This window comes from Bicyclus anynana, chromosome 5, assembly GCF_947172395.1.
Source record: "Bicyclus anynana chromosome 5, ilBicAnyn1.1, whole genome shotgun sequence".
Lineage (NCBI taxonomy): Eukaryota > Metazoa > Arthropoda > Insecta > Lepidoptera > Nymphalidae > Bicyclus > Bicyclus anynana.
This window is the reverse complement of record NC_069087.1, coordinates 9,437,555-9,462,395: the sequence shown is the minus strand read 5'-3', so window position 1 is coordinate 9,462,395 and position 24,841 is coordinate 9,437,555. Positions and strand designations below refer to the sequence as shown.

The following is a 24,841-nucleotide window of genomic DNA, read 5'->3' as shown; positions in this document are numbered from 1 at the left end:
ATCAAGACGATCTTTGTAAATATTATATTATATTATTATAATACTCATATATTATATTAATACATTTAACTTTCTCTATACTTATAATTCTGTAATTACTTAGATAATAACAATACAAAAACTTGGTCAGTTAAGCAGTATTTTTAAAGGAAGATGAAGTGTATCCTACATACAAAATACATATACTTAAACACTTTAGTTAAACATCTTGAAAAGTCCATTTTTTACAGAGATGTTATCGAGGTATGATAATAATATCTAGTAATAATTAATGACTTACTATATTATGCAATATCATTAATGTGTATATTTGAACATTATACAATTCGTTTCTTGTAGGATGGTGCGGGTGACAGTTCATTTCACTCTTGAAAGTTTACCGCGATTCAATAGTACGTATTATGAACGTCATACAGGCGACTGTCTCTGTACCCACGCTATCTGAAAAACCCTTACAATACAACAAGGTCACAAACATCAGATTTTCATAAAAAACTTTTTTATGTAGTCTGCTTCTAAAAGTGTTCTGACATTCCTGACCGAAACACACCTTGATTTCAGTGTGCCATCTTACCACTGGCTAAAGCCAGTGTTAACCCAAACCCACTCATGTTATTTCTTTCAAGAATTTGTATTTTCTAAAAGATTCTACAAAAAGAGTCAAAGGTGTAAATGAGGTCTCAGACTAATTACGTAAGGACTATCGGAGTTCGCACCCAAATTCTTAAACAAAATTGTCTGTTTTTGAGGGCGACAAGGTAAACTCACAAACACGAATGAACATATTTTGTGTCCTTACACTATACACACGTGTAATTTTTACACACACTAACATAACTTTGACAAAGATAATTGTTACACACAGTATTCATTACTTATTCAAAGTTCTGGTATTAAACTAAAAGTGGTTGACCGTTTTTCATGCCATTCAATCACACAAACCGGCATTTTTTGGGAGCTCTTTACACTACGAAAACGATTACAACAATGGTTTTTATAAACGCGTTAGATCGTTGATATTATACTTTGACAGAGGGGTAACGTTTAGCGAGGCAGGTCCTTATATAATTCGTCTGAGAATGAGGTAGTATGCGCCAAATTTCGATTCCGATCTGAACACGAGCCGTAAGGTTGCGCGTAGACGAAAACATATCTCAGCCGGGTTATAATAGCTGCACAGTCCGGCGTTTTGCAATCTCATAGCGGTGAAATGTATATTATTACTAGCGGACGTACGCGACTTCGTCCGAAATCGATATAAACTTTCAATCCCTATTTATCCTCTATTTTATTTATATTTTCGCGTGAAAAAGTTCACTAATTACAAAAATATAACTTAAAACATGAACGATTTATACTAAAAAAACATTAACCCTTTTAGGGGTAGAATTTTGAAAAATCTCAAATAACATTACTTTTATTAATATTTTGGATAGTAACCAGCTGTTTTTTTACTGTTGCTTAATTAATAGTTATACTACTTAACAGCCACAATGCCCTACGTGGTACATTATCTCGTTCCGATGCTCAGAAATTTTTATTTCCTGGTAACCCAGTTAGCTACCAGAATCAAGAATTTTTGTAAATAAAAAAGTTGAGCGTCTCATCAAGATGAAGCTACTCACGGTAGCTCAACTCTCACAAAAATAACTTTATAGTAATCAATTTTAAAAATGATCCACGGATCCTGGACTATATATTTTAAGGCCCTTCAACAAAAATTTTCAAAATAAGTATCTTCAATGTACAGAATTTGACCTGTCAGTTTTATTATAAGTACTAGATATAGATAGATGCGGGGTATTTAACATTATAAACGTAAAACAAGTACTGTGATAAAAACGGGAAACGGAAAGAAAAAGAAAGTTCCGTATTCTTTTGATGATATAGGTAAAATCGTTACAATTATATTAAAATTATTTTTTTATTGAGTTACCTATAAAATTTGTACATTATTATATATTAAATTATTTTTATTCATAAGATTATTATGATAATTGCTAATATTATATTGATAAACTAAATAATAACCATACACCAAAACTACTTTGCCCTGGAATGGTCTGCGCCGCGCCGTCACCTTCATGACAGGCGAGTAGCTACCGCAGTATATATGATACGGGGCCCTCGAACTACAGGGCCCCTTACATGTGAAAGCTAAAATTCGTAAAATGTAATCCACTATCTCCTTTGGTTTGAAGTACCTATGAATTGCTTATGTTCATAGGTTCCTCAAATATCTTTCCTTTTAAAGAAATGATTACCCTTCATATCAGGCCCCCCAACTAATTGATACAGTTCCCTTCCAAAGCACACTACGCCACTGCTCCACAAACAAGTATTAGTAGTATTATTGATTTAAGTGATAATATCGACTTCATGTAAATAGGCTATGCTTTAATCTCACGGCAGTGGATAAGCTATACTAAAGCCTAACTCAATGAGAAACATTTATCGACAAACAAAATGAAAAATGAATTTACTGAAATCAAATAAAGTCACACCTAATTATTTTAATTAACTAATTGTTCCTAAATTATGACATTAAATTTGATTAATAAACAATAAGATATAGTTAAAATCTTTTGGATAACGTTTAATTAAAACAATACATATAATTTTAAAATATATACTTGCGGGGGCCGGCGAATTCTGTTTTTTACTAATACCGCAAGAACCATGAATTTTTTGAGACAAATATAGTAGTAGGAGAGCCGAAGAGGGGATTTTTGCAGTTACTTGAGCGTGGCAGATGAACATAGAGTATACCTTGCACGTTGTTCAGTACCTCCACCAAGTATGAGCCGTAAGAGCATCTGTTTTTTACATTAATTTTCAATTTGTTTGTTGATGAATATATCACATCAAATTTGGCTTTAGTATAGACTAAACTGAATATGTCGAAATAATTATATGTACCTATACTTTTTATTCACATCTAATATTATGAAATAGGTAAAAAGTAAATATTTTATGATTTAATGTATGGTCATACTGTAATGATTTAAAAGTTAAGTAAACGGACATCTAACAAACAACCCTTTACATCCCTGCAACCTATATGTTACATCAGTTGTAATTTCAATCAAGCTCTGATCTGTGTATTTTAAAAAATAAAGTTGGCCACTGTGAAATTTTAACTTATTAATCTATATTTCTAAGAGATTGTACTCTCATTTTTTCACTACTACCGCTATACTATATTTTTGTTGTTTATAGAAAGATATTTGAAACTATAATAGCATGTCACCATTTAGGGATTAATTAAATTAATCAGGGAAACTGTAGCCAAATATTTCACTTTAACTATACTCAGAGACACAATTATCCGCCCACTTTAATATACTCGCGTCATATTAAAGTGGGCGTATAATTGTGAGTATATTACGGGACGAAGTATCATAGCATTCCATGAATTCACCGTGCGGGTGCCGGAGAGAGAAATATTATGTTAGATTTCGTACGTACTTACGTACATTTCAAGTCGTGCAAACTCTGCATGGTTAGTCTATGTCTAACGTCGACTTGAACCTTTTGCACGCGTTCCACTGGTTTGGATCGACGCAGCTGGTTTGTCCGGACGGGCCTCGTGCGCAGCTCGGCAGCTGTCCGGACGGGCCTCGGGTGCAGCTCGGCAGCCGTCCGTACGGGCCTCGTGCGCAGCTCGGCAGCCGTCCGGACGGGCCTCGTGCGCAGACACACGGCTCGGTTCGTCAGAGCAGCGCGGCGCCCGCCTCGGCGCGCGACTGCGGCAGCGGCGGCGCCGGCAGCCACGCGTCGCGCGCCGGGTCGTACATCTCGACGGAGGCGAGCGTGGTGCGCGCGCGGTAGAAGGCGCGCTCGCCCACGCATTCGCTGTCGCCGCCCGCCGCCAGCAGCACGTCGTCGGCCGCGCCTGCCGCGCACCCCGCGCGCGCCTCCTTCAGGCTCGCCACCTCCTCCCACGAGTCCTGACAACCGTCATTTTTGATTCATTCCAATTTAATTCATCGTGATCAATATAACAAGGGATTAAGTTTTTCACAAATCCCGCGGGAACCATGTTTTTCTCCTGTATGAAAAGTAGCCTATGTGTTAATCCAGAGTAAAATTTATTTTCATTCCAAATTTCCGCCAAATCGCTGCAAAATTGACAAAGTTTCATGCAAACTTTTATCCCCTATTTTATCCCCTTGGGGCTAGAACGCAACCGAGGAGCAGCAGGCCGCGGCGTGCGCGTCCGCCAACAGCGTGCGCATTACCGCGCCTGGACGCATATGTACGGTGAAAGGTGCGCAGAATAGGTTGCGCACAAAAAACGTAACGCTGTCGTGAGACCATCATTTTAATTGATTGAGTTCATTAACCAAAGATGAGCAGCGTAAGTCACTTACATGATCGAAGCTGTACCGCTCGACGGAGGCGAGCACGGTGCGGCGCGGCGCGTTCCCGCCGATGACATAGAGGTGCGCGCCCAGCACCACGGCGGCGGCCTGGCTGCGCGCGTGCCGCATGGGCGCCAGCGCGTGCCACTTGCGCGCCGCCGGCGAGTACACCAGCAGGTCGCGCGTGTGCCGCCACGTGTGCGTGCAGCCGCCCACCACGTATATCAGACCTGCCCAATGTGCAATATATTTTTTTTGTCATATTTGTTTGAGTCGTGATTACATAAAAATTTTAGTCTTTAGATATGTTTTTGACAATACGAGCCAAAACGCCTGTCGGCCATGACTGTCTATATTTCAACTGTTCCATGAATTCACTATAACAAATCCCTAATGCCTCCTACAAACTCACGCGAGAAGTCTAGCCGAGAAATTGCGCGAAAACCGAGAAGGCATCTACACTCCAGCGACCTTCTCGTTCGCATTCTCGACCTTTATCCGAAATGGACGACAGTGCAATGGCTTTCGTTTTGTGTGCATTAGCATATTATAATCTTGTGAATATTAAAATTAGAAATACAATCAAGAAGAAAATTTTAAAATTTCTCTATTTCCTCACTGACGTGACAGAAACTACACACCTTATCAACACGACAACTGCAGTTGCACTGACACCGAACAAGAATATGATACCGTTCTCGTTTCTCGCACAAAAAAAAAACCTTTTAAAAATACCGACACTGTGATCGGAGAACAGGCGAACCAGAGAACGGGACGGCAAGAAAGCAATCACATTCACGCTTCTCGGGTGTTCTTGGGCCTTCTCGGCGTGAGTCTGTAATGGGGCTTTACAAACGGAGCGTTTGACAAAAATATTAGTTAACAATTAATTTAACGTTTAGCACATCAACTGTGTTTGTGACGTCACAAAATGGGCGTTATTAACGTTTGGAAAATTTCAAAAAATTATTTAAATGAAGTTTTATAAGAAATCGTTAACTTTTATTAATTGATATCAATATATTTCGGTACTGAGTACGTACGTACGTGTAGGCACGTTACACGTACACGTACCTAATATTAAACGAAATTAATATTGTTTATATTAAATTTGATGATATGAGTCAACTAGCCTATTGTATGCAATTGTTCAACTGACCATCAAACTGAACGACGCCCATCCCGAAGCGCGGCTCGGGCATCTCCCCGGTGAGCGTCCACTCGTCGGACGTGGGGTCGTACACCTCGACGGACGCGCCCATGTCGGAGCCCACCCAGCCGCCGAACGCGTACAGGTGACCGTTCCACGCGGTCAGACCGAACTCGCACCTCGCCTCTTTCATTGGCGCTATGTTCGACCATTTGTCTGTCTGGAAACATCAGTATTATAAACTAGCGAACCAACTATTAACTACCTCCCTGCCAAAGGGAATGCCCACCGGCCCATACAACGTCGGCCCAGGGAATCCAGGTATACCCCCGTATAAAAATATATGCATATAATATCCTTATTTATGTGTAAATAAGGATCTGGTTAAATAATTGACTTAATAAAAGTATGTTTCTTGAAGAAAAATACATTTTTGTATCGGTCTTCTAGGGTGTAAATATTCGCCGGTGTACCAAAGCGGCGAAGTAACATTTGAAGCTGTTTTATTTATTTGTATTATTTTTTCTGTTACCTACAAGCTTAACAAACAAGAAAACATACAAAAAAAAGACAAACTTAAGTCTTGAAAAAAGCTCATTCCCTTTATGGACAATTTAGAGATGAATTTAAAATGTCGTAAAACGTTGTAGCAAACTTTTTTGATAAAGTTATGATTTCAATATTAAAGTACAATTATAAAGATATTTTTAGATATAAATAAATCAAGATAAAGCTAAGGTAGGCCTGGGCCGGAGGATGGGCATTCCCTTTTCAGCTTTGTACATAAACAGTTTCGAGATTTCGTGATGAATGACCCTTCGCATTTATATATTGAGATACACCACTCTACTTAATACCTATCATTGTAGAATCGCCTATTAATTGCGGAGAAAAGCAAATAAAGCAATATAATTGTACGTTGTTCATAATGAATTTCCACAAAGTAACAACTATTTGTTATATAATGATTTATTTATTTTGCTATCATCCGCGAAAATTCGGCGAACCCATGCGACAACGTCACCCAGGTCCGACAAAATACTCTCTACGTACGTTTCACCCCGAAACCGGAGCATCCTCAGGAGATGTTGACTCTACAACGTGCAATTGCAAAGACTTTGCAATTGCACGTTGTAGGGTGACGTTGTCGCATGGGTTCGCCGAATTTTCGCGGATGATAGCAAAATAAATAAATCATTATATAATCATGATGAACTTCCGCAAAGTAACGCCTGCTTCTATCCAATACAACTATTTGTGTTCATTTTTCATTCACAAAAGTAAAGAAATGTATATTTTTTTATATTACACTATAATATTTACCTGTGGATCATACACTTCGCCGTTAGCCAATATTTGACTGCCTTGTTCCCCGCCCACCGCGTACACCCTCCCACTCAACATCGCAACTCCTGGTTGAATGCGCGCTATACCCATAGGCGCAAGCTCCTCCCACTCACTATAAAAAACAAACCAATTCGAATTAACTTAAATAATAGATTAAAAACTAAATATCGCAATTCATTTATTAAATTGTGTTTTTTAGTTGTAATAAAAATAATTGTTAAGAGTTCAAGATTAGAAAATAGAGTGAATAACAATAATTGTTTAGTTAACAAGTTGGTTGGGCAGCTTGATGATAATAATTGTTGTAAGCACTTCACGCTTTTTAGGGTTCCGAAGTCAACAAGGAACCCTTATAGTTTCGCCATGTCTGTCTGTCAGTCCGTACGTCTGTCCGCAGATACTATTACTACTAGAGAGCTATAAATAGCAAGCTCATTAAAAATGTGTCGTAAACGTAAAATACAATTAACAATTACAGTGACAGTCGTAAATTATAATTACAATCGGATCCCAAAATCAAAAAATTGTAGTAAAAGACCACTCGTATCTTTTAAAGACCAACGATACCGCAAAATTCATCCCACTTTACATGTAAGGGAGGTACCCTAAAAAATATATTTTTCAAGATTTATATCTAATATAATTATTATTAATTACAGCTATAAAGTAAAATAGTCTATACCTATGCCGCGGACAGAAGGACGGACAGGCAGATGAACATGGCGAAATTGTATGGGTTCCTTATGGACTCTCCATACAGGTTGAGAACCCTTGTTTCACCCCTTTCTGGTTTAATACTTCTTCGTATTAAGGTCTCAAGTGATAAAGTTTCATTTGAATTCATACAGTAGTTTCAGCCTGATGTACGGTGAACAAAAATAGGGGCAGACAGACAAACAAAAAATATATTTTTGGCTTCAGTATCGAATATACAACGCCCTCCAACTTAAACTTTCAAAATATCTTCAATGTACAGAATTTAACCTGTTACAGTTTTATTATAAAGTATAGAGAGAGAGCCGTGATAGCCCAGTGGATATGACCTCTGCCTCCGTTTCCGGAAGAGTGGGTTCGAATCCGTTCCGGGGCATGCACCTCCAACTTTTCAGATGTGTGCATTTTAAGAAATTAAATATTACGTGTCTCAAACGGTGAAAGAAAACATCGTGAGGAAACCTGCATACCAAGAATTTTCTTAATTCTCTGAGTGTGTAAAGTCTGCCAAACCGCATTGGGCCAGTGTGGTGGACTATTGTACTCTCATTCTCAGAGGAGCTCAGCAGTGAGCCGAAGATGGGTTGATAACGATAAAGTATAGATTGTAATTGAAAACAGTACAAAGTGTTTACTAAAGGTGAATATAATATTCTAACCGTTTGTGCAAATCGAATTTAAGTGCGGAAGACAGGATGTTGTCAGTGGCGTGCGGCGGGTGCGGCGCGGCGTCGTGGCACGAGCCGCCCGCCACCACCAGGCAGCGCCGCGCGCGCGCCCGCGGCTCCGCCGACAGCGCCACCAGCGCGCCGCGCCCAGACTTCTGCACAAGTTACGAATGACCAGCGCCGGCCCGAAGTAAATTTTAAAATCGAGCGAGATCCAATTATGGCGCCTCTCCTGTTAGTTACTTACACTCATAATTTGGTATAGATACCTATACCAAATTATGAGTGTAAGTGAGTAAGAATGAAACGCGAAAATCTCGACCATTCTCTGGGATGACCAATTGAAAATTTTGAAGATTGCAACATCACTTACCGTCAGTGAGATTGAATTCAAGGGCTAACTTGTAGAAAAAAAAAGTAAGTTGAATCATAACGACAATTTTCTCATCATCATCATCATATCAGCCGATAGACCTACTGCAGGACACTGGTCTTTTGTAGGGACTTCGTCGATGTCGTCAGTCCACCTGGTGGGTGGTGGTGCGCTTTCTAGGGTGGGGTTGCCATTCCAGTACCTTAGGACCCCCACGTCCACCGACTCTTCAAACTATATGGCCCGCCCATTGCCACTTCAACTTCGCAACTCGCTGAGTTTTCTGCGCAGGTATAAAATATATAAACCAAAGCGTTAAACACTTGCTCCATGGTTGCCCATGGAAGTCAACCATAGAGCTACATTACAGAGTTCAAATAATTGAAAATTTGTATGAGATTGTCATGGGGTCAGCGTGTTGCTATGATTACTTGTGGCATCTCCTAGTATATACGCGTCACTAACTCCCGATTATGTGTTACTGCGCACAGTTCCACTTATAGGCAGCTTATTCTATGTATTTCTTTTATATGAATAAAGTTGCCAATACGCGAAAAAACATTAATTATTGCAAAATAAACACTAAAACTATTTGACATAACTTTAAGCAGTAGAAACACAATTTTAGCATGGCAAGCAATTGTGTAGCTGATAGCACATCTTTACAAATGTCAGACGACACTTGGACAAAACTATTGGGTACAAAAAGTTGTTAAATTGCATATAAACAAAAATATACATTTCTTTTAATTATTTCCTTTCATTAATATCATAATATTATGTTATTAGGTATTGTGTTTCCACTAAATATTCATGCTCTACTGCTTGCTACACAAAGTTCCCTCTATCCCTTAATTTTCTTTTGCTCCACTTAGCACATCTTTCACATGCAAAATGATGTAATTGTTGAAATCTAATAATATAAGAAATTAGTTACCATGTCAACTCTAACTGTTTTCAAAGCCACTGCTATAGAAGGATCTTGTACAGTTTTTATGGCATCATCCAATACTTGTGGTGAAATAAGTGGTAACCGCACATGACTCAGAACTTCAAAACAATGGCGTCTTCTTGTTGACGGGTCATGTTCAAGCCATTTTAAAGCTGGATATAATACCTATAGATTATAAAACCAAAGATGAAAAATTATAATATTATTAAAAAATCTCTTTCTGGCATAGAAAATAAATATCTGAAACAGTACTTATATACTTACTTACTTAGTATATGTCTATAAATAAATAAAAAGTTTAGCAAATATACAACTTAAATAAATTAATGAAAATATGGAAAGGTATCTGACATTTATCACATTCTGTAGAAACGACATGTCCCAATTTTGAATGGAGGCTGGGCCTTAATTCCCAGTGTCAAGTAAGCAGAACAAATATTTTTTATCTTAAAATAACATAAAATATTTATTTTAAAACCTAAAATAAAAAAAATTTTGGAACCCACATTTTTTTGAAATAAATTAAGAAAAATTTTTTTCATTAGTTGGCAAAATTAATTAAGAATTTTTATCATGGCAACATGCTCGTAACTCACACCCTGACAGATTGTCAGTGATCTTCGCGTAGTTGCGTTCGTTTAAGGCGTTTTTAAAGCAATAAAAGTAATTGTTTTGTGTCTGCTTCTTGCTTCTTTCATGCTTCTCTTTCTACAATTTAATGTTTCTTTTTAACTTGTGTCATATTGACATTTGACTATATTACATGACATTGACAGCTTACACCAGATACAAATTCAATTCCACTTATTTTTATTGACTGTTTTAACACTTTTACTGTATTGTCTATATTTAATCTGTAGACAAGGGAGTGAAACAAAAAAAATATATATCTAATTAATGCAGGTTCCAAAAATTCTGACAATTATTTTCTAAACAGCAATTTGTATTCGTAAAAAATACTTTTGATCTGCTTATAAATTATAAATATCTAGCCGATGCCGCGCGGTTTCACCCGCGTGGTTCCCGTTCCTGTAAGGATATGGGGATAATATATAGCCTTCCTCGATAAATGGGCTATGTAACACTGAAATAATTTTTCAAATCGGATCAGTATTTCCTGAGATTAGCGCGTTCAAACAAACAAACTTTTCAGCTTAATAATATTAGTATAGATAAAGGCCCATTTTGGGACATATCCCTTAGTTAGATATGAAAACTGCAATCAAATACAATGCAACTAGAATTATTTTATATACCTGTGCCTCATTGTCCACTTTAAGTTGCTCCGAAGACAACAAAGTCAACAATTGCTGCAAAGGCAACTCTAACAATTCTTCACCATTTGCAACCAAATTCCAGTCAGCCTGAGCATGCGCCAGTGCCTCTTCAGCAAGCTCAGTACAATTGTGATTTTCGGCAAATCTTTGAAAAAAGGAAACAGGACACATAAATTTAACTAAAAGTTAATGTTTATTTATACTTTCAAACAATGGTAAAGTCAAATATTTTTCACAGTAAATCCATTCATAAAATAGAGTCATCATCATCATCATCATCTTAATAGAGTCATGTTCTATGAATATACCATTTTAAATTCCATTCCTTATCTTTCATCACAAGCATGATGATGACCTTTCTGGTGCAGTTGGCAGTGCTGTGGTTCTCAACAGAGTGGTCCTGGGTTTGATTTCTAGCAGGGATCAGTTTGGTATTTAAGATTTTCTACATTGGCTCAGGTCTGGTCTGGTGGTAGGCTTCTGCTGTAGCTAGTTACCACCCTACCCTCAGACCAACTACCTTTTAAGACCTGCCTTTGATTTAGCATTCCGGTATGATACCATGTAGAAACATTCAGATGTAAGGTAAAATTAACTTACACCTCATCCAAGTAAGCTCACTTCCATCAGACTGCATTGTCATTTAACATCAGGCGAGATCACAAGGTCAAGGGCTAAATTATCAAAGACAAAAAAAACTAAAATGTGTGTACCAAGATAATGATGAAAGATAGTCTGGATTTTAATTATATTATTCTGATGTATTTCACAGATTTAATGAAATGTAGGTCTTATGAAAAAAAAAAGTGTGTCAGCTCCGTCGCACGAATGGAGTTTACTCTTTTCAATAGCAACGCCTGAAAAGTGAAAGGTGCGCAACCGAGGTGCAGCGCTGCGTGCGCGCCCGCCAACAGCGTGCACGTGCGTGCGGACGCGCTAGGCATGTGCACGCTATAGCGGCTACGTACGGTGAAAGGTGCGTAGAATAGGTTGCGCACAAAAAACGTACCGAGGGGTATAAATGAAAAATCGATTGTTAAGGAGTAAACTCCAATAAGTTATGAAATGACATGCGTTACGTTTTTTGTGCGCAACCTATTCTGCGCACCTTTCACCGTGCGCTGTGCCGCCAACAACTTGCACATCGCACCCATGTGCACGCTGTAGGCGGGTGCGCACGCCGCGGCCTGCTGCACCTCGGTTGCGCACCTTTCACTTATAAGGCGCGAGTATTGAGACGTGCTTCGAGCTAACTTTTTGTTTTTTTTAACATACACACTTTTTTTTGTTGGTAAACAGTGCACATCGAGTAGGGCTTTAGTAATACTTATGTTAAAGAAGACTAAATGTATAGAATTGTAAAATAACTAATAGACTTTATAATATACTTCACATTATATATTTTACTCTTACAATGATATAATCATTAAACAAACAAGCCCAATAACATATAGTATATAGGTATAGTCGCCTATACAGCATACCCTATGTACGTCTCAATACACTCACAGCTAAATTAGAAAGTTGCGCACTAAAGGTTACGCACCACCAAAAACGTGACACTTTTTCGTTAGTTCAGTTGGTTTTACCCCTCGGATTTTTCTCATACCTTACTATTTACTTAGTCGAGGTTACTACAACATTGATGAGTTCCTTAAAGATAAAAGCGCTTGGAGGCCATTGGATCAGCTTCCACCTTCACACAGGAAATAAAACTATAAGAAATTGTAATTGTTATCAATTGTAAATTATAATACTGTATGACTTTTCAAAAGAGCAACTGTTGAGTTTCTTGCCGGTATCTTCTCAGCAGAACCTGCCTTCCGAACCGGTGGTAGAATCTTTACAAATAGTCAACTGACGTGTCAAAAGTGCTTGTAAACTGAGCCTACTTGAAATAAATGATTTTTGATTTGATTTACCGGGCGCCTTATATATAAAAAATCGATTCTTAAGGAGTAAACTCCAAAAATATAATTTATTACCTTAATATGCCCAGTGCATTAGAAGGATGCAATTCTCTTTTCAAAAATTCGCCACAACCAATGACCAGTTCGTGAAGTTGAAACATATCAGCAGCTATCATTAAATGCTGGACTGTGGCTTTATCAATCTCAATTTCTCCTGCACAGAAAAACAAATGGAATTTTAAATTACCTATACTATACTATTAAAGGAACTATGTTCACATGAATAGTCAAAACGATTAATTATTTGTAATGTACCTATAACATAATTTATATGAATCTGTATATTTAATTAATAAAAAGTTGTACAAAATATGCATAATAAACAATATAAAATACATTCAATACACTGAGATTAGTGTGAACAGACAAATTAATACTTTTATTTAAAGTTTACAGTTTTCTTTTAATCTTCACAAAACAAAAAATGACTATTCTAAATGTCATATGTACTTTCTGTTTTGAGAAAACACACCCAATGTCCAATTATGTACTCCTTTCAACTTTTGTGCAAAATTAATAATATGAATAATGATTTCAGTAATTACTTAAGTAATGAAAGCGGAACAAGCTAAATCATGATTCACAAGAACATTTAAAGTATGAGAATGATAATAATCTTCAGAGTCTTAACATTTCAAACAAAAAATATTGCTAAATAATTAAATATAATTATGGATGTAAACTGAATAGAATATATGGTTAAGTTAAAGAAACACTTACCAGTATAAATAAAGTCAATTATCATAGGAAGAATGCCAGGAGGTACACTAGGTAACACTACCCTACCTTTCTGACTCTCTTCTAGACCCACATTGAACATTGCATCAAAATATTCACAGCTTGCAGCCAGTACTACACGGTGCGCCTGTATTTAACCAATATATTATTTATTAATCACTAGTGGACAACATGGAATTCAGTTTTTCGCAAATTTTGCAAAAACCATAGATTATTTCGGAATAAAAGGTAGCCTATATGGTAATCCTGGGTATTATCTACCTTTGTTTTAAATTTCAGCCAAATCAGTTCAGTAGTTGCGGATTTAAAGAGTAACAAACAGACATCCAAACAAACATCAGTACAATATTTTCATTTATAATATCAATTATCAATCAATCAAAGTAGGATCAATTAACAATAATTTATATGAAATATTTAGTTGTTATGTTTTAAAACAACATAGAGTGCATGTTATCATTTAACATTTTGGTGTTTGGTAAGTTTATGTAGTTTAAAAGCAAATGGAATCCTTCAAAAGTAAGCTTACAAAAATATTATAACCGAATAATTAAAATAAATTGTGAATAGCCTATTAAGCAAACACTCTTACCCGCACTTTGGTTTTTCCTGATATGAGATCTATGTCACAAAATCTACCATCCCTTCTGAAGTGATTAAGATTCAGAGAAACTTTATTAGCGTATTCGCAACATTTATAAGGCCTGGAGCCTTCTTTATTAAGAGTCTTTTCATAGATGTTTGAAGACATTGTTGTCATTATGTACGCGGACGTCACATATTAATATAAATAAGCTATGTATTTTATCAGATTCCAGATAATTTTCAACACAATCTAAGATGAAATTCAGTAATATTTACATCATGTTTACATTTCACACAACACCCACAATTATTACAAAAAGTTTACACATAGAAATTAAAAAGTAAAAACACTGTGGTGTGACAAGCACAAACGTCAAATGAAGATGACAATTGACATTTGATCTTTATGTAAACACTGTAGATTAAGGCCTAGTTCGGACTACTTTAGTATTTTAGTCGAGTACGAACGATTTTTGGGCGGTAAATCCAAAAATTGTTCGTACCGACATTTGTAGGGAGCTCTTTATGCGACAAAATGATTACAACAATGAAACATCGATTCTATAGCATCAGTTTTATAAACACGTTAGACCATTGATTTTTGATCTTTGCTCTAGGAGTAACGGTTAGCTAGGCAGGCCCTGTTATTAATGATCGAAGGGTAAATGCAAAAATTGTTCGTTCTCGACTAAAATACTGATGTAGTCTTCGTGTGTATAGAATGGCATAAAAAACGGCCAAAAACTTGTAGTTTAGTAAAAGATGAAGTAACGTTTCATTTGTAAGTATTTCTAAAAAACAAATTTGTATTAAAAACAAATTCTAAAAAGAATCGATTCTTTTGACGGAACAGCAAAAAATCGATCAAGTAATCGAATATCCCATGCATATATTCTGTGGATAGTATAACCTGTGTAAAACTTACGCGTGCGTATATTACGAGTCAAATTTATAGTTGTGTGTAGTGTTTGGACACAGAATATATTTACAGGTGCTAAATATTTTCGATGTGTAAGTTTATCCCCCTAAATAAACGACAGACTTTTTTGTTGGTGAATTTGGGTACGAAACAGGTCCAAGTCTAAATACTATAGTCAAAGGATTTACCGGCCAAAAATCGTTCGTACTCGACTAAAATACTAAAGTAGTCCGAACTAGGCCTAAATGTCGTAGAAGTAACATTTTTGACATGTATACTTCCTGTTGTCAAATTCTCATAGAGTATTGCCGTAAACATAGAGTTTTGACATTTGTGAAAGTAAAGCGCATGCGTCTGACAATTTTCGCCTTTCGGCCATATTGTTATGACGCATACAAGATCATAGGTCTCCGCCAGTGACGAGTCTTCTCGCAGTTGACGTGGCTACTACGTACCGTCCCGTTCGCCCACTCCGGACGCAGCATATACGGTGACGAGGAATACGTAACTGGTGAGTGCTCGTACTGAAGACATCTTGCGGTCTGTCACGGTCGCTTACATTTGGGTTCTCGATTATGGATATTGTATACGTTACTGTTTTATCAAATGAAATCTATAAGAGTCAAAACTCTGAAAAATATGTTGCGTATGAGCTAATAGACGCAATAGGAAAATTTCCTATTAGTGACGCGATGATTCCCTTTTAGAATGTCTCTGTATCAAGTGTGTCTGTATCCTATGTTGATAATAGTATCAACGAATATTTACACAATGTGCCAGAAGCTCAAGGAATACACAGAATGGTGACCTTGAATCTTTTAGGTGAGCGAAGTGGGCATGGACGGAATGGTCGAGGAGAACGGCACGTCTGGCGCTGCAGGCGTCGCGGATCCTCTATCGAGCGCGGGGTCCTCGGCCGGCGGCGCGCCGCACGTCGTCGTCACCAGCATCGTGCAGCTCACGTTGCCGACACAGGCGCCATCCGCACAGGTGTTTATTATGATTTGACAATTGACGTTCAGTAAACCAAGTTAACTAAATTTACTTTGAATTCAGAACTAATCAGTTTTAAATTATCAAACCAATTGATAAAATCGAAAGTGTTAAATGCAATGCATCTATTATATTCTTTCCATGTGAATGTTATGATAAGATAATTGACTTCTTTTTTATCACATTGTTTTGTTTACAGGTGCAATCAGTAATACAACCTAATCAACAGTCTGTAATTCAAACAGCATCTAATATACAACCAGTGCAATTGCCAAAGGGAAATGTTATATTGGTCACTAAACCAAGCTCAGTTATACACACCACCCAGGGAACTTTGCAAACTTTACAGGTTTGGTATTTTGTTTTTTTTTTAAGTAGGTACTTTTTATTTAGGTCACACATTTTAAGAAACCTTTTTAACCCTTTATGGGTAGAATTTTGAAAAAAACTTGAAAATGAAGGACATTCTATACAAACTCATAATTCACTTCTTATTTTATTCGTGCAACAAAAAGTATCCCAATTTTCATATTATGATCTCTAATTATGCCATGTTTAATTTCAATTCATTCAGTAGTTTAAGCATGATGTGAACAAAAATACGGACAGGCAGACAAAAAATATAATTTTGGCATCAGTATCATATTCTCAAAAACTTCAATGTACAAAGTTGGACCTGTTACAGTTTTATTTTATGTATAGATGTCTGAAGTGATTATATTACTAATCTTTATTTGTTCAACATTTTTTTTATATAGTCTTATTAAATTGCTCTTCTTTTTTTAATTAATAATTATTATTTGTCATACTGTAGGGTCTTGCAATGTTTATTTGAGTTATGTGAAACTTAGTATAGATTTTAAAAGTACTGTAAGTGTAAGTAATAGACAAGTGTTTTATGTAGATTAAACCGGAACCTAACACCATACTGAGCGCACAAGGACAATCATGCAGTGATGACAGTTGTAGTGATGATGAAAGTCCCAAGAGGAAATATAGAGAGATGCTGACCCGTCGCCCTTCATATCGAAAAATTCTTAATGATCTTGGTGGTGCAGAGATTGCAGGTATGTTTACTAGTGAACTAATTATTGATGTTATACTTAATATGTTATTAATAATTGTGGTTTTATGTATCAACTACATGATGAAAAAATATACTTTATTAAAGTGTTACATTAAGGTCAACATTGGGATCCATAAATTGATATAAAGAATGTGCCCTTAAGCTGAAATTTAAAAATTAAAATACATGTTCAAAAATATCTTAAATGTATATAAATATATCTTATTAGAACAAATTTTCTATGATATTTGATAAAAAAATATGTGAATATTTTGAAGTACCTAATTTAGTTTCTCATCAGACTGAACTTATTTATGTTATGTATTAAATAGTATGTGTATAAACTAATATTATTAATGTAATTCTAACTATTTGTGTTTTGTCTGTTTGATACCTTCTAATAAAACCACTGAATTGATTAAAACAAATTGTGTGCATGGATAACTTCCATTCCTGTACTCCAACATATAAATAGGACCAAATTCAACCTAGGGTATGCAAATAATAAATACAATAAATATTTCTAAAACACAAATAGAAAAATTGGATTTTTTTCATGTTTACAGTGTCGTATGTAGAGATGTACTTGCAATATTAAAAAATAATATTTAGTAGGTACATAATATACATTCGGTATATGTATATCTTTCAATAATTTTTGAGGAAATTTATTTTCAAAACATACATAGTCCTGATAACAATTACAGAAAATCGCATGGGAACTAAAGGATTGGAAAATGAAGTTTCGCTGTCGTCTTTATCGTTTGCGCCAGGTTAGTTCAATGTGCCGCAGCTGACACTTTGTTTTGTGTGCTACATATTGTGTCACTAACCTGTTTCAATCGTTACAGTCACTTCTATATTTGAGAATATTTCATTGTTAATAACAATATTGGCTTATAAGTTACCTGATACCTCACTATTTTTCATTAAACATCTTTGTATAAAAGGATGCTGCATATATCCTGTGCAAGGGCCGGCCCCTAGCAAAGCTGCCCATGTTGTCTAATTCATTTCATGTTGTGGTAATTAGTGTATGTAATACTATTATTACCTGCTGATGTAACATGATGTAATTTCTTAACCCTACACCCATTGGTCACAAGTCCAGGGCCCTACTTGTAGTTTTTTCTCTGCCACACTATGGCCCGCACCCGCACGGTGTGTCCATGGAATGCTAAGTTATTTGTTTCAATTGTGTATTGATTGCAAAGTACGCATTTTACTTGAAGAAGTACAGTTGAATTAACCCTTTTCCCAGACTGGTTTCTATGCTGTATCATAACCAAATAGGCATTTTTCTTGCTGATGAAAACGAGACTGCAATTAGTTTAGTAAATCAATTAAGATACTTCACAGTTCCGTAAATAGAACTGTGGTCAAACCTAGGTTTTTTTCTGGTGTATATAAATAGGTGTTTTTGATGCGTGTCTGGGCTATATATTTTTTATATACATATACAGTTAATACTAAAACACACCACACGGAACATAGAAAACCCAAATGACTTTTGACGTTAACTTGGCAAGTCTGTCCTATTAACAACCTAATCGGTTTCAAGAGCCTGGTGGTGTCCACTATCCAACCGTAGATTCGTGCTATTGCTATATTATATCCGGCTAGTGCTCCGTATAATATGAATCCACCTTAACCTGGATTTGGGCTTTAGTAGTTTTGAAATGTGTAGCTTATAATATATGTCTATGCTACATAATTTCTGACATCATTATCTTTATTCATCAGATTGCGTTAAATATGCAAAAGTAGCTAGTATAAATTACAAGTTAATATATTACATTCCATAAAATATTAAAAACTTTGTGCTAATAGCAAAATAAAATTGCTGTTTAAGTCTTTACTAGCTATGATTAAAGTTTATTCTTTGTGCGATGGCGGGGTGACGTAATCGAATGCAAAATAAGCGCGCGGTGACGTCATGCTTGTGTGAGTGTTCCTACCTACAGTGAATAATACGTTGAAGAAAAATATACTGTATAATTTTGTTACACAGAAACCTGTTTCTTGTACTAACTGATATTTTCTATACTTGTGTCAATGAAAACTCATTTGTTGAAAAAAACTGGACATGCACATTTAATATTTGGATAAAATAATTTTTTGGTGTATAAAATAAAAAATAGGTAATTGCATACCAATAAACAATTTTTGAGCAAACCTAGTCTCTTTTAACATGACCAAATTTCGCTTTTTCCTTTAATTAATAATTCAAATAGTCTACATGTTTATGATTTTTAGTAAGTGAGTAGGCACCTACATACAACAAAATAGTCCAAGTGGTACCGATCGAACGCAACACTTCTCCGGCATCTTAACAGTTGAATTATTGAGCCTCTTATTACTAAACATTGTCAATTCAACTTAGGATGATCGAATTGCCGATTGTTTCCGTTTATGGGGTATCTGTGCCCATAGTATTCCTATAGACTATAGTATATGTGGCTTAATGTATGGGTATGTCTTAAAGATGGGTGCAAGATTTGGTTGGACAAAACAAGCAAATGGTCCTGTCTGATGTTTAGTAGAAAATCATAACCAGGATAACTTAGGGAATCGTCGCACCAGTGAAATAACCTTATCAAGTAGTCAGGATATCTATACTAATATTATAAAGAGGAAAGACTTGATTGTTTGTTTGCATTGAATACACTCTGAAACTACTGAATCGATTTGAAAAATTATTTACTGTTAGGAAAGCTACACTATCCCTGAGTACTATACGCTATATTTTATCAACTTATACCGACTACTAGTCTCATGTGCCAGTAACTTCACCGACAGCAATACACTTTAAAGCGACGTCATTTAGCGACGGAAATAATAGAAATAGATGGTACCTCCCAGACGATTTAAATACAAACTTAATGTATGTAATCTTTAGCACAATCTTTATACCAAATCAAAAATAAGAATAATCATTAACATTTTATGAGCAATGTTGACTTTAGTTAATCACTATTTTATAATTTAGGCAGTTTGTTAAAATGCAGAGTCTTGTCATCTATGTACCTAATGTTCTTATATTCGAAGTTCACTACGCTGCAGCGCGAGACCTATTTATTCTACGTCAATGACTCAAAATTATTATATTTAAGTACTGTACTTCGGTTCAGTCACAGATAAATGTGCTATCTTTAAATGACATCATTTTATTATTGAAGAACTCTAGAATTTTTTTAATGGGTATCTATATACAGGATGCTCGGGAGTATTTCCCATAACTTCAAGGTGTTGACAAGTCCACTTAGAGGAGCCGAACTGCATAACTATTTTTTTAACTAAAAAAAAATCTTTTTATGTTTTCCTACAAAGTAATTCAAATAATTCCGACTATCCATGTAACACACGCTTTTATCTATCCTTGCATTTTAAAATATGTAATTGTTTAGCTAGATCATAATATAAGGGACACAATTCAAGGTCTATTTACAAAAGAAATATTTTTTACTCCGAAAATATTCATTTTAGAACACAACATATTCTTTAGGCATTTTAAATTAATTTTTCCTTGAGTTATGGAAAATACTGACGAGCAACCTGTATATATAAATCTCTGGGTAGTCAGTCTTTGTATTTCTTCGCTATATTTCCACAATAGAAACTCTATTATACAGTCCTGAATATTTTAACCATGATGACTTGCTTAACTTTAATCACAGTATACAATATGTATGTATCACAAAAATGGAACAAAACCAGGTGTTCATTGATTGTTGTGTATTAACTTACAAAAGGTGCTTGGATCTACATCATTTCATTATGCTACTTCCTCAGAACCGCATAGTACAGGCCAACTAATCATCAACTTCATCAGCCATTTTAAATGATCCACTACAGAACGCGGCCACCCTACCTATACCTTCTACATTGCTGCTGGTCCAAAGCAGGATAATGTATAACTCTATACCAATCATAGTCAGAGGTTAATGACAATGACTAGGATCGTTGGATCCTGTCTACCGTGGTGTAACGCCAACAACTTTTCAACACCAAGCGGCGACTGAGATTATTCCGTGATTTAATATCAAGTTTCTTACCCAGGACTTCATGGTCGAATGTCCACTAGCTTATCCATTGAACCAACAAGGCAGTTAGCCTACCAAGAGTCTATAATACATAGTAATGTGGCGGTGTCTGTAGTGATTCCAGCTGACAGCGGGCTGCACACGCTGGCAGTGTCGGGCACGGCGGGCGGCGGCGCCATCGTGCAGTACGCCAATCAAGACGGACAGTTCTACGTACCGGGTAACTATATTTATTACAAACTCTTTGCATTTTACCGGCTCATTGAAAGATGACCCGTGCCCTTAGACGAAACGAGCAAATCCTACTATACTTGCAGGGCCGATACTAGAAGACCAAACGCGCAAACGAGAGTTGCGGCTACTTAAAAACCGGGAAGCAGCTAGAGAATGCCGACGCAAGAAGAAAGAATACATCAAATGTCTGGAAAACAGAGTTGCAGTGTTAGAAAACCAAAACAAGGCTCTAATAGATGAATTAAAATCACTAAAGGAACTGTATTGTCAGCAAAAAACTGAATGAGGTCCAGCCGGCTAACCAGGTGTGCCGCTGCCCTGCCGGTGAGAGCCTCGAGGCACGCTGAAGATACTTTACTGTGTGCAGACTCCTCGGCCGCGTCCAGGTTGAAGTGCCGAGGTGGACTGCTAATGTATATGAATACAATACGAGTTGATTCTAAAACGAATCCCTTGGGAGAAAATATTACTATATGTACTTTTATTTACTTTTTATTGTAGCAAAGTACAGCTTGGCAAAAAAGTGTAGAAACGGGAATACTTTTTACAACACTATTCAACTTGACAGTTGTTAGTGTATGCTGTCAAAAGTGATTATTCTATCGGCTTTGAAGGTTTTGTTGATAAGGTTACATTTACGTTTCTCGTATTCGTGTTGCCATATTGGCGATAGTGGCGCCTCTATTAATTTCTACTCTTTTTTGCCTGGCTATATCCGCCATTATCAGCACTTAGTCATAGTTCTAATACGACTTATTTGTATACAGTTATCACAATGGAAAAAAAATGTTTAGATGAAATGTTACCATTCGAAATAATTTATTTTATTTACAAGAGAAGAAAAATAATAATTAATCAGTTTGAAACTCTCAACTGAAAGAATATAACAATCTATCCTGTAATATCAGTTAGGCTGGCCACTGGATGTGATGCCATTTTCAAAATACACATTTTGAAACTACTACACAGAATCTAAAGTAGCTAACCTGCTTAGTGTTCCAGTTTCATAATTGCTATAAAAAGATTATTATAATAATAGGGCTTGTTTTACGTAAAGTTAACATATTCAGTTATGTTTTGTTTATTTATAGATTGAATTTATTTTTATTTGAATATTTTTACCGCATCGTGTAATTGTTTTTGACATGCAAATGAATTATTATTGGTTCATTATATTTATCTGAACTCCCAGTGTTACTTTCGCAATGAATATTTTTTTTTTACTAAATTTAATTAAACAATAAATGAAATTGTTATCAAGAAGTTATATTGTATTTGTAGTTCACAAATATTTACTCATCTGAGGATATATTCCAGCTTTGTAAACTGGACTTTTGTGCCATTTCATAAAAGAAAATCTTCCTTTTCTAAAAATCTATCTTTTCAACTTTATAAACTGTCTTTTTTAACCAACTTCAAAAAAGGAGGTTTCTCAATTCGACCGTATATATTTTTTTTTTTAATTGTGGTACACACTCCATAAATAATGATACATTTATCTCATTCTGTGATGAGGAAACAGTGATAGATTTTACCGAATCTAATTGTGTAAAGCAAGTGTCGTAGGTTGCTTAATAATGTATTCACAATACTTCACGGTATTTTAATTGATAAGCCAAAGTTAATGTTTAGATATTTGTGCAATAATATTATTGCAATGTACAGATTTTAGTGAAGTACCATTTTTTCAGCCCTAAAAAGATTATAAAGATGGAAATGATGTGTACATTATGTATAAATAGACTAGAATGTATGTATAGTGTATTTTAAAAGTTTCAATTATTTTGTACATAATATATTACGTATTTGTGAACGGAAGTTGATGTTGCATATCATCTAAATTAATTCTCAATTACGCTGATTAATATTTACGAAAGAATCCTTATACACATTACTGTTTAGAGTGGTTTTAGACGTCATTCATTTCGATTCACGAAAAAATGTAAAAAATAGGTATGTATTATTTTGTAAAAGGGTAATATTAATTGATTCTTAGACATAAAATAAGATTTTTATATGAATCATTTGCCATGATTGATGTGCAGAATACCTAGATAATGTTATAATAGTTATAAATAATTGTTTTATTTTCATTTCAGCGTTGTTGTTAACTGACATAATAGTTGTTTATTATGTTTAAACATGTCTACCATGGCAAATGATGTACACGTAAGATTAATTAATGTAAGACATTGTGGAAAGTGCCTTTAAATTTAAAATGAATAAAGTTTATACCGACATAGCTTCTTATGTTAACTTATGCTATTTATAAATATTAATAATATTAACTGTTTTGATGTATTATTATGTTGTTTACTTTTGTTTTCTAATTAAGTTTACCAAGCGTAAATTTTATTTTTGTTTAAATTTACAAATACAACAATTCATCTAACTATCGTGTTCCTGACATATAATATAACAAATAATTTTGTCAATAATATGGTACATAAATGCTGGAAAGTGACGTGAAATAATAATAAAATTAAGATGATAAAATATATATTGTGGTGTTTCAGCATCTAATATTTTTTAATTTAAAATAGTATGTGCTGGAGTCATTAACATCTACTATGTGATGTTGGTGTAACCAATAACCACATTTCTTGAATGGCAATAGTCTAGTTGACAATTTATTTTAAATGGTTTTTAATTATCCTTCTACTATATTAAAAAAAAAAAACATATTTTTAAGATGATAAAGACATGATAATTTTAACTTTTAAATAATTTTTGACAATACGAGCCAAAACGCCTGTCGGCCATGATGGTCCATATTTCAACTGTTTCATGACGTCATGTTGACAAATCCCTTACAAACGGAGTGTTTGACAAAAATATTAGTCAACAATTAGTCTGACGTTTAGTACATCAAGTAACATTGTGACGGCACAAAATTGTCGACAACCTTTTTTCATCTTTGAAATTTTTTTTGAAAAAATACATGATTTTTAAATTAAGTTTTATAAGAAATTCTCAACTTTCATTAATTAATATTGATATATTGCGGACCCTTATTCCATGTACTACACGAAATTAGTATTGTTTATACGCCGACGACCGCGTGGAATTCAGTTTTTCGCAAATCGCGCAAAAACCATGGATTTATTTGGGATAAAAGGTAGTGTGTGTTATTCCTGCCCGGGTATTATCTATCTTTGTTTTATAAATTTCATCCAAATCTGTTTAGTGGTTGCGGCGTTAAAGAGTATAGGTAGTTATAATATTATTAGGAAGTAGGGTAATCCACTCGGTAGGTAAGTAACAACAATTACTTTTCGTTATTGCGCAAAGTCAAAAGTATGGTATCATGGGGGGTTAGATTAGAGGGATGAAGAGCGTACGTAGCGGCGATAGGCTCGCAAGTCTTATTCCGTTCCGCCCCCGCACTGTTGTGACTCCCCGCACACTTCCACTATAATTTTGGCTGGTGGGAGGCTTCGGCCGTGGC

At 35.5% G+C, this 24,841-nt stretch overlaps 2 protein-coding genes across 7 annotated transcripts; one reads left to right on the top strand and one right to left on the bottom strand.

Moving 5' to 3' along the window:
* Positions 1-8: 8 nt before the first annotated feature.
* On the bottom strand, positions 9-14,498 carry LOC112052426 (actin-binding protein IPP). The gene is made up of 10 exons (XM_024091497.2): positions 14,146-14,498; positions 13,536-13,680; positions 12,831-12,969; positions 10,825-10,990; positions 9,554-9,733; positions 8,235-8,398; positions 6,838-6,973; positions 5,524-5,734; positions 4,374-4,594; positions 9-3,950 (listed from the first exon to the last, which is right to left on the bottom strand). The coding sequence occupies exons 1-10, from the start codon at positions 14,311-14,313 to the stop codon at positions 3,714-3,716; spliced, it is 1,767 nt and encodes a 588-aa protein (XP_023947265.1). The 5' UTR covers positions 14,314-14,498; the 3' UTR covers positions 9-3,713.
* A 914-nt stretch (positions 14,499-15,412) lies between these two features.
* LOC112052434 (cyclic AMP response element-binding protein B) lies at positions 15,413-23,893 on the top strand. Of its 6 annotated transcripts, none has more exons than XM_052881500.1 (7): positions 15,413-15,568; positions 15,880-16,047; positions 16,250-16,399; positions 16,955-17,117; positions 17,824-17,889; positions 21,275-21,379; positions 21,492-23,893. In XM_052881500.1, the coding sequence occupies exons 2-7, from the start codon at positions 15,895-15,897 to the stop codon at positions 21,677-21,679; spliced, it is 825 nt and encodes a 274-aa protein (XP_052737460.1). In that variant the 5' UTR covers positions 15,413-15,568; positions 15,880-15,894; the 3' UTR covers positions 21,680-23,893. The 6 variants fall into 6 exon arrangements, with proteins under 6 accessions (XP_052737460.1, XP_023947288.2, XP_023947278.2 ...); XM_024091520.2 differs by having other exon boundaries at positions 21,489-23,893; XM_024091510.2 differs by having other exon boundaries at positions 21,477-23,893.
* The last annotated feature ends 948 nt before the right edge of the window (positions 23,894-24,841 follow it).